The following is an 11,085-nucleotide window of genomic DNA, read 5'->3' as shown; positions in this document are numbered from 1 at the left end:
GTAATGGAAAACCAAAAAAAGCGAGTAGACCCGAGGCGAGTCGAGTAGATACCACGCAGTGGAAAACCGCCATATGTGGGGCAGACTGGCCCCTAGCACAGGTTGTAGAATTGTCCCATGGCATTGAAAAACTAAAAATAGCATCCCTTTCAATGAATGGTGTGGAGAAATGACCAAGGTGGCCAGCTATGAACAATAGTTTTTGAAAGAGCCTGAAGACCAGACCGAAGGAGGCTCCAGACCGGTCAGCTGGAGTAGATGCTTGGGGTTGGGGTTGGAGTTGGAGGTGGAGGTGGAGGGTTGCACACTTTGCCTGGGATGGCAGCTGATAGCAAAGGGAGAAACAGATTAAAAGCAGGGTTGTGACTCTGTGATTGGCCCTTGCCAGTTGTGTGTGATTCTGATTGGTTTAGCAGGAAGGTGAACGCCTCCAACAGCTGATTCGTGTTAGGTAGAGCACTGATTAAGACTGAGGTGTTCTTGCAAGGATTTACGCTAAGATACATTTAAATCAGGAGAGACTAGTTGCAGAAATGCAACAGTTAAGACACAACATGATAAATTGTACATTATCATCAGGCCGATATTGGTAGAATAATCATCACTCCTACCTTCCAAGCTACTGGTGTGATATGTGAAAGATATGAAGACGACTTAGATGAAAGTTTACCCTGTGGATTTATGTATATTATTTTTATATATGTATATTCTTTTGGTTTTTTTGCATATTTGTTATCTCACATTTTCACTTAGTGAGAGATCACTGCTTTTGTCTCTGTTTCTATTAAAGGCAACAAAAATGGAAATTATAAAAAATAAGTTAGGCAGGCACAGCAAAAAAAGTCAAAATATGAACTACTAAAAGGTAAAATTGTATATTTTGTATTTCCTTTTCCAAGATCCGATGGGCCCTTGTAGATTCCACTAAAAGGGAAATTAAAGATCATACATGAAAAAAAGACAAAACAGCATCTCTTGAAAAGTCAAACAACTTTCCTTTATTTGTAACATACAAATAAAACACAAGGCAGAATGACTTAGTTTTCCCTTTCATTGTCGTTTATGGACAGGACTGTAACACTCACTCTCAAACATGGAGTTTTACTTTTAACATCATGTTTAAAAGTGTTTAACCTGTAAAAAGGCCCAGAAATAAAAATGAAGATGGATCCACATCAGTTTATATATACACACAGAGAGCAAAGATCAAGAGAAGGATCTGTGGTTTTGTGAGGGTATGTAACCATTTTCCAAATTAAAAGTACTAAATGACTTAAAATAAACGAGATATGTTTAGGCTCACTTACAAACTTAAAGTTATTTTCACAAAAGCATTTTTTACTTTCAGTGAGCTTTTTTCTTTTCTTTTTTTTTTAAACAGCCCATCTCTCTGGATTTCATGTAAGAACTGAGCACTGATCTAGGGTCAGTTCAAACTTCGTGTCATATTCACTTTCATGCAAATTCACATTTCCAAGGCAAGAGAGGAAGTTTTTCCTTCTGTTAACACACTGTAGTCTCAAAAAAACAAAATCCCCTCCTGAACAGTGTTCTGTAGATCAGTTTCTCTAAATACTATGGCATGACACACAAACAAAAACTGGCTCTAGTTCAGAGCTGTGACCAATCCTACCCAGCGAGCATGGTAATAAAACAGACGAGGTTTGAATATGTTTGATTAACCTGAGAGAGAGACTGTCAGTTGGTTGATATACTACCACTATGTACAACATCCTTTGTATTGTAACCTATGCAGTACAAAAAATGACTTGGTGTACTAATCAGAAGGTAGGCTAGAACGGTTTTGTTGTTCATGATCAAACAAGCATGAGACACCAATATGTCCTCCACAGGTTCTGAATCCACTACTTGTCTCTACTCAGTCTGGAAACAACCAGAAACCTTTACCCCAGGATCTGGACTTGGTCATCCAAAAGAGATCTGTGTGTGTGTGTGTGATTTGGTGATGGATACCATTTTGTTCTATCGTAACAGATTATTCTAGTATCAAAGTGTACGAGTATCTGTCAACTTCACATTTCAGTTTCCCCTGTTTCACATACTTTGACCAGGCGTTCAGCTGTGTGAAATCTCAAAACTGGGCCTTGATACGACCAGTTTTAGAATAACATTTCAAAACCTACTAATTGAAGCCCTTCACAGCCACACTAGATAGAGGAATCTTTACATCCACAGCAGTGTGAAGTAATATCTTTTGACACCTCCAGCCCACAAGTAAAATATGTACAAACTGACTACAGTCCTGGAATTACGGGGTTTTATGGTGGTTTCTAGATTTGGGCTTTAGCCGGCTAGCACTCAAAACTGTCCAGTAATACCCTGAAGGTTTTGTAAACAGATACAGAATCAACCAGATCGAAGCCTTTCTACATTAACTAGTAACGTGGTATCTAAAATTCAAAGTGGGACTCCTACAAGAATCTCAACAGTAAGATTATTCTGGACCAACTTTGAGAGAACGGAGTGTAGAGTACAAATCAACCCCCCCCCTTTCACATACTTCTAACGTGCACTGATGCTCATTATGACAAGGTATGAAATATTGAAGTAATGCCATTAGACCAACATGAGGATCTTAGATGAGTGTTCCAGGTTCAGAAGCTGTTGATCAATCATGATTTAGATCCCAAGTTTTGTTTAACCTTTCTAAAGTTTTTTTGTTGTCATCCAAGCTTACGACATTGGGCTGGGAAACAGGTGATGACTGAGAAGATTAACCTATTAAAAAAAAAAAACTATACGTGCTCTGCAATTATTTTAATCACCCATCCATCCAATCTACGTTCCCTCCTCCAAGTTAATGGCGTTCATCAGCTTCAGATGGCCACGTAATGAACCGGTGACTTATACCAATCCTCGTCCATTTTAAATCAATATGATTTGCTCATGCTAACAAAATGTGAAAGAGAAGGGATGGAGGATGGTTGATGTTTATCATTAGTACCTCTTGGATACAAAGTGAATGAAAAGGCGAGCAGGAGTGAGCAAAGGTACAAAGAAGACTCAAAGGGGAGAGCGACGTGAAGGGGTGCATAGGACAGGAGAAAGGAAAGGCTGCAGAAATTTAACAGAAATGAAGCATGGAAACAAGAAAAAGAAGGTGGGAGGAAAGCAAGCAAGTGGATTTGAAGACTTCATGGATTTAAGACCCCATGTCTTAAAAAGCAGGGGAGAGGCCTATAGATTAAAGGTATCACCTGAATAAAGAAGACGGGTGGTGCTAAGAGGAACGGTAGTATAATGGGCCGCATGTGCAGTTGCTGCTAGATGACGTGCTTTTGTTACATAAAAGGATTTACAAGCCATACGTGCATTTAACAGGTGATTTTAGAGTACAGCAGGGCTCCTTAGACCTTTTTTCTGGGACCCAAATGTGAGTACATTCAGCCGGATGCAGAGACTCTGGTTCAGTGAAACCAGCTGGTAGTCTCAGTGCGAGGGCCCAGAGAACGCAGGGGCTGTATAACAGAAACCGACTAGCTCTTCTCATCTGCTTACTATACATAGTCATTTGAGTGAGGGCATGATCTATTTGGAAAAAAAAGGTACTATGAAATCTTGACATGAGGTAGGAAGTTTCTATAATACAGCCTTAGACCAGGTCCCAAGTCCTAGTTTAAGAAGCGCTGCAGCAGGTTTGAATACGGTACAGCGTGTGAGGAGATGAAAGCAGGATGGGATGAGGTTCATTGCAATGGTAGAGTGTCAGCAATGCCTTAGCTTTTTCTTGACTGGAGAATACTAATGTCATCAATAACTGGGATAAGAGAATGAGAAAAGACGGCTTGGACATTGAACCAACAAGTAAGAAAGAACAGGAGCCATGTGTGAAAGCTCACACTGCGTACTGATTTTGGACCAGGAATACACACAAAAAAGAAAAAGAAAATAGCAAATCTCAATCCATAATGCGACACCCAACATCTGTGGCCAGATATTCCACAATCGGTTCATTTTTTAAAACGGCACTCTACAGCCGGTCGAACTCAAAACGCTTGCAGAGTAGGAGGCAGCTCAAGCTTTCACACACAGCCATGTAAGTTGCTGGCTTTTAACCAATCAGAAAAAAAGAAAAAAAAAAAAAAAAAAAAAAAAGAAAAAGGTAGAACTGGAGCGGCTCAGTGGCAGCAACCCCCGCAGTGCCCACCCCCGTGGGTGTGTCCTGCCGAGGCCTCGCCGTGTTTGGTCCGCCGGCTGAGGATCTCGTAAGAGCAGTCGTCGCCGCAGCAACCGGACATGCTTGGCGAAGTCTCATCGATCTCAAACCTAAATGTGTGGAGAGAGAGGTCAGTCACCAAGGTAGGAGGTAGGAGAAGCTTTTATCTATGAAGTGGGAGAGTCATTTTTCCACGGTGTAAAGGCAACCATTATCGAAACATCTTCTTCTGCATCTATTAGCCTGATTATAACTAGAACTATTACTTCCCATCAACAGAAAGCATTACGATTCAAAGATTTGTCAGCTTAGACCAACCTGTTTAAAGACTATTTGTTATTTATTTTGTATTAATACCAATCCTTTCCTTCGAAATTAAACTTCTTATTTCTATATATTTGAAAGAAAAAAAGAAGAAAAATACACGCCTTTGTATGGCCAATATACTCACTGTAAAGCTTCTCTGAAGAACTGATAAGCCCCGTGGTTGTGTTTGAAAACTGTCAACATCACTTTCTTCATCTGTGTACTGGACAGAAAGAGCGAGAGAGCAGAAAGGAAACACATTCACTGACAGATGTCACATCAGACACCGCCCACCAAGAGCCCGGGTCTTCTTCCTAAAGGGAGTTTTTCCTCGCCACTGTCACACTGTTATTTGCTCTGGAGGGAACTACTAGAACTGTTGGGTCCTTGTAAATTACAGAGTGTAGACCTACTCTATCTGTAACGTGTCTCAAGCTAACTCTCCATCAATCAGTTGATACTATAAACCCAAATTGAATGGATCTGACCGACATTTGGCCTCTGGAGTTTCTAGTAAACAGACTAAAGCCGTTTGCGTTCACTGTTTCTCACCGAAACACATATTCTGTGTCTTTGAGATTTTGATTACAGTGAAATAGTTAAAAGGTTGACGGGGTCACCGGTCTTACAACAAGCTCAACAACTGCAGTATAGGACCAAAATGTAAGTACAAATTGTTGAGCTACAGAGGCAAAATTACAAAATATCTTTTTTAAAGCTATCAGCTGTAAGAATGCTAGAATACCATTATCACTAATCCAGATTCCCTTGGTTATTTGTCCACAAAGCATCTGAATTTCACACGTCATGATCACCATGATGGCAGCTGTAGAGTGTACCTGTTAGCGATGAGCTGTAGTATCTGGATGAGGAACTTTCCCAGTCCTTTCCTCCGCACTCTGCTCTCTAACTGCACCTCGTAGCTGGAGAAGTTCGACAAGTTAGACCGGCGGGAAGAGAAAAGAAAAGAAATACAGCTTTTCTCAATTTGTGGAAATAATTAAAAACTTAAATCCACAAACTTGTGGCAGGGTGCTTACCAATATAAAACCTCCTCCCCACACTCCACATCAAATCGAAAGTGAGAGAAGGCCACAGGGGCGGACTCGCCGTCGCGGGCCAGTAGGTACCACGCCCTCTCGTCGTTCATCTCCTCCCTCTTTTCCCTCTCCTTCCAACCCCACTCGCTCTGCTCGTACCTGCGGAACAGCAGATGAAACAAAACTGGCTCATCTCAAACATGAACTAGCATGCTAGTTTTAAACATTTCTCCCCATCATCATCATCATCGTCCGGCAGCGCCACTCACAAAGGACACGTTATTTAAATGGAACTAATTTAGTTTTGACTGACAGGCTGCCCCTTGCTAAATTGAACACTACTCAAATTCTGCCAAAGCGAGAGAAGATAAATTGTCGTAACTTATCTGCCTCACCAGTCTCAAATCTGTCTGCAATATGATATAATTCATACTTATATATGTACACTTTCCAAAGAATGTCTGGCTTGTCTGCATTCCTTCTTCCATCTATTTCCACCCGTGATTTACCACTCATAGCTATGCAAACCTGCTCTTCCCTGTTATAGCTGGGTCACTCTGTTCCTGAACTACACCTTGAACAACTAGAACAGACTTCTTACAGTGTCTGCATGTTGGCTCTGGTGAGTTCGAAGGCCCACTCCACAGACAGCGGGTTGAGGGAGGTCACTCTCTTACACTCTATCTGCAGGTTCAGCCTGGATGGAAAGACAAGGTAACAGGATCAATAACAGCGTTAAAGTGAGAGACAAACTAAATAAAGAGCAGACAGATTACCACCAGCAGACCAACCAAAATGAAACAAGTATGTATTTCTGGAAAAACTGCATACCCATTTCTGTCGTACTTCTTGAAGGCTGGGAAGGCAGCCAGTGGGTCATCAAGCTGTGACAAGCAGGGGCAAAATTAGCTTTAAGGCCTTTAAGGGAACACAAAATGATCAAGTCTTTTCCCCTTCCACGTCTGAGTCTTATTTCACTGCCGTTATTATTGCCGTTATTATTTTCTCTTGGTTTTAAATGATAGTAAACTAACTATATTTGGGTTTTGAACTGTTGTTTGGACAAACCAAGATATTTGAAGACATCACTATGGGGAATTTAAGTAGGCATTTTGACATTTTATAATTTAAGAAGGCAGATTATTGGCTAAATGCGCACATGATTGTTAGTTGCTCTACACTGCTGTATTTTCAAATTAAACTCTTAATGGAGAATGCATTAAATACCCCACAAATAGTAAAAGAGACTGTTCTTCTAATCCGAGCACCCCTCTGGCACACTATAGGCCCTAAAGAGGCCAAATGGGGCCCATACAGATAGGAACATTTTCCTTGGTCCTGAGAGGATACATAATGTCCAATTAAGAACACCCCTCTTCCTGCACTGATTAAGAAATATGTCCTTCTGCATCAGGGGAAAGATGAAAAAACATACAACACTAATAAATCACTTCAGACTTGGTATCAGCAGATATTTTTAAGGATTGGAATGTTAAAGCAAAATCATGACTTCCCTACTTCTGAATAAGCCATCTGATTTTTGCCAGCAGCAAATGGCTCCAACAGTCAATTCAAGCAGAGGCTCATGTTTTGGAGCCCTCTGCCCCCCCCCCTTTGGGCCTAGGAGACCTGGTCATTAATTCAGCCATACACCTTCTCCACGTTTAGGCCGAAAAGAACCTACCAGAATCTGAATCCAGTATCCAGAATACCTGTAATGTTATTTTAAGCAGTGAATACACTATTTGTTCAATTGCAACAATAGTCTCAGTCAAGATTCAACACTGTTGGCAAGAGCACAAACTAAAATAACTGTTACGTCGGGAGAATTTCTTGCATTCCTTCCCTGTTGGCACATTAACAGCGGAAAGGGGCGGGAGAGAGTACACCATGCAACACACAGTGCCCCATTCTGGAACAAAGTGACAGAGAAAAGTAATAAGTTCAGGCAGGCCTGTTTGGATTTAGTCAAGGAATTAACTGCAGTTAAGCTGGAGGTGAGGGTGTGAGCTTTGTTCTCCACCTCTTGCCCACCTCCAAGCTTCAGGAACTGTCTGCTGTGGGTTCTGCTACATGGCCAGGAATTAATTATGCTGATTAATTATCCACAAAGAAACATATGGCACTGCATTTTTTTTTTCCTGCCTCAATTACGGGTGTATTCTGGTTAAGGAGGACATCCCCATCTTTCGGTGTCATTGCATGGAACGGTGTCTATTAGTGCATGTTTATCTCTGCTCACAATGGAGGTTGTAAGTAAATTCACATTTGTATCGCGATTTAAGCTCTACAGAATCAAAATCGATTCATACAATTCCCCCAAAAAATATTTAATTTTGTAATGGCGTGTATACTATCAGATGGGAAAAGTAACTACATTTACATAATTTGAATTAATAAATCGATAGTGAATCGTGACATTTTCTGAATTATGCACCCTTGTTGTAAGTGCTGTGCTTGATGGAATGTGGTACACATAGTAGCCGGAACCATAAATGTAAAAGGGCCAAGTGGTGGATGCTATTATGTAAAGCACTTATTACAGTTGAAAAGGTTAATTTATTTGTATCATCAGTTACAATGCCATTATGAAACGGTCACAACTACTACAACTGTAAAACGCGCACTTGTTTTGAAGTGAGCAACACAGTTTTTTGAACAAGATGAACCAAGTTCCTTTAATAGTTTTAACTCTATCCCCCCAAAGGTCCCCTCAAAAGCCCTCCATCTGGCCCACTCCCAAGGCGGCCAACTGCAACCTCACTAGTTAATCTGCAACCCAAATTACCTTATTGGCTGCGTCCACCTTGGCACACACGGCATCCATAGCTGCCCTCTCTTCCAGACGCCGGGCTTTCTTCTCCTTTGCTCTGTTGGACTTTCTCTGAAAACAGAAAATAAGAAAAATGGATGAATTGAGTAATGTGTTGGGGTGCGTTAGCAGCAGACATGCAGATGAGACAAGCAGGGACAGATGAACAAATGAAATGGACAATATGGTAGAAAAGAGGATTGAAAGGAGACACAACAGATAATACTGCAGGGTAAAAAGAAAGTAAGGAGGGAAAATACTTAAGACATGCGTGTCAAAACATAATTTCTTGTCCACTACTCTGTATTCAACCACTTTCTGGTCCAGCCACCATTCACTGGCAGACAATGTATTACATCTGTTTAATTAAAAATATAGAAATCTAGTTAGATTTTGCAGCTTTGTTTTTATTTTTTATAATTAATCTACCGATATGTACTCGAAGACCTCTATATATAAATTACCAGTAACATTCAGTGCATATACTGTGTATGTACACATAAATCTGTTTTTGTGTGTGCAGACCTCATTTGCAGCAACATTTTTAACACAAGCAGTACAAACAAAAGTAGGTACACTTAAATATAGATATACACAAACACACGCAAAGTGAGTTGAAAAATGACATTCATATTAATATCAGTAGCTTTCATGATCACCCTGGGTCAATGCTGTGTAGAACAGAGTGTGTTAATATTGCTGATGTTGCACACTGCCCTCAGTGGAGAAAATTCTGATACTCTATTTCTTCCTGCTCTTGGCTTGATGTCCAATGCTAGTATCAGCAATAGTGCAGCCATAATTCACACAATAACTCTAATTGCATATATGCCTGGCAAATGAGAACACATACTTTTAAAGCTGCTATAAATATGTCTCTACCAGGTGCACTACCCTAAACTGTGATTATTAACTGTCTTTAATTATTGACATCTGCAATTTATATAGAAAATTAACACTCACAGTACTTCTACTACTTACTTTTTTCTACGGTTTTGGACTGTGAGTCGTACAAAAGATTGATTGACATTGCCCTGGGCTTTGGAAATAGTGATGGACATTTTTGATTATTTTCTGACATTATATAGATGAATCAATGACGGAAATTGATCATCAGTTGCAGCCCTACACTTCCAGTATGACATTTGTATGCAGTTAAATGCCCTTACCCATCCTGGGACGCCCCATGAACAAACCCTGACACTAGACAAGAGAGTAGGAATTAGCTACATTCCTTATTATTGAATCCAGACCTAAACAGAAGAGGTAACAATCATGGGAAGGAATTTATTTCATTGCCAACTACAGCTCAGAGCATTAACTCTGTAACCAGCACCGAGAGGCTGCAGACTGAGCTGGGACTGTGGAAACACGTGGAATGGTTTATCTGGAGTGAAAGTGGAGGATAAACTCAAGTATGTTTAAAGAGCTCAAGTTATTCAAACTAACTTAGCCTTACAGCATGAGTGCAGGCCCGACTGGTGCTGAGAAGTTCATTATTTACATCCAACAAGTCTGACTGCGTTATTACCAAGTTGGCTAAGACACCCACTCTGGTTCTTTGGTAATAAAATGTATACACAGTAGTAACGTTAGCACTAATAGCTAGTAAAGCACTCGTCATGAATTTGGAATTCCTAAGTGGCTAACACAGTTAGCACGCTAACAATGGCACGACACACAGAAGTTAACAGTGCACAGCGACAAGAACAATGCCGTAATAATGCTGAAAATGTCATATGTAGCTAGCTATGTCTGCGCTAGGACTAACGATACAATGCTATCTAAGCTACATGGAGGCAGCTAAACTGTTAACAGCCAAATAAGCCCCGGTGCCGAGCAGCACCTTTGACTAACACGTTACGTGCATCCACCATGGTCTCTCTTCCTTTCCCTTCCTCTCTCCTTCCTTCTTTCTTTCTTTCTTTCTTTCTCGCCTCTCACCATCACGCATTTGCGAGCTCAAAACATCCACCTTTCATTTTATTACCTAGCATCGATACATTAGGCAAAACACATACAACTCACCCCCATTTTTGCAGCGGTGTTTTATCAATCCCCCAGGAGAAACACACCTCTATTGTCCCTGTGCTTTGCTGTTGCTGAGTTATTAGTATCTCCACTACAGAAGGGGGGCAGATTAATATGACAATGATAGATAGTGTGCTAACGAGGCTAGCTGGCTATAGCACCGACCAATGGCTGCGAAAGAAGCAGCAGGTAGGCGCAAATTTGATAAAACATCAAATGGAGAAAAAAATAGCTCTTTTTGTTCTCTTTAAATCAGATTGGCGCCAAGAGCGCGAGGCTGAATTTATTGCAGGTCCCTTCCTTGCCCTTTTCTTTCCTCTCCTCTCCGTCGCGTCCAACTATGATACATTCACGTGCTCTCCACGAGCTCCGAGTTTTGAGGTCCTAGTAAGTCGCAAATGGACTCAAAGAATTTAAATGAACAACTACTACACAACTTTGGGGAAAGGAGTATTTTCGAGAAACACAAACTTTGTTTATTTTACGTTTAACATTATTTGTAATATTTATTATGAACTTTTCAATTTTATATTTTACAAATCAAGTTAAATCTGTGCTTCCTGAATGTTGTTTGGAGCAGCGATTCACAGTTTGGGCTGTGATACTCTTCTAAGAAAACTGTTTATTAGATCTGAATCATTCATAATCATTATTATGATATGAAAAATGATTTATTTTACTTTCAAAAGGCTTCATAGTTTTACAAATAGGCTACATTC

At 40.5% G+C, this 11,085-nt stretch overlaps 1 protein-coding gene across 1 annotated transcript; it reads right to left on the bottom strand.

The window, feature by feature from the left end:
• Positions 1 to 3,981: 3,981 nt before the first annotated feature.
• Positions 3,982 to 10,737, bottom strand: naa40 (N-alpha-acetyltransferase 40, NatD catalytic subunit). The gene is made up of 9 exons (XM_034856516.1): positions 10,364 to 10,737; positions 8,312 to 8,407; positions 6,355 to 6,407; positions 6,125 to 6,220; positions 5,524 to 5,682; positions 5,323 to 5,406; positions 4,629 to 4,706; positions 4,116 to 4,287; positions 3,982 to 4,082 (listed from the first exon to the last, which is right to left on the bottom strand). The coding sequence occupies exons 1-8, from the start codon at positions 10,367 to 10,369 to the stop codon at positions 4,140 to 4,142; spliced, it is 720 nt and encodes a 239-aa protein (XP_034712407.1). The 5' UTR covers positions 10,370 to 10,737; the 3' UTR covers positions 3,982 to 4,082; positions 4,116 to 4,139.
• Between the last annotated feature and the right edge of the window lie 348 nt (positions 10,738 to 11,085).

This window comes from Etheostoma cragini, chromosome 19 (genome assembly GCF_013103735.1).
Source record: "Etheostoma cragini isolate CJK2018 chromosome 19, CSU_Ecrag_1.0, whole genome shotgun sequence".
NCBI classification, from domain to species: domain Eukaryota; kingdom Metazoa; phylum Chordata; class Actinopteri; order Perciformes; family Percidae; genus Etheostoma; species Etheostoma cragini.
Note: the sequence above shows the minus strand (reverse complement) of the source record. Positions and strands in the feature narration are given on the sequence as shown.

What these genes read in the sequence shown, in the direction of transcription:
- naa40 (XM_034856516.1), bottom strand. An exon ending in AGGTGGACGCAGCCAATAAG is followed by an intron (nt 6,408 to 8,311) that starts GTAATTTGGGTT and finishes TGCTTGTCACAG; the next exon opens with CTTGATGACCCACTGGCTGC. An exon ending in AGAGCCAACATGCAGACACT is followed by an intron (nt 5,683 to 6,124) that starts GTAAGAAGTCTG and finishes GCTGTTCCGCAG; the next exon opens with GTACGAGCAGAGCGAGTGGG.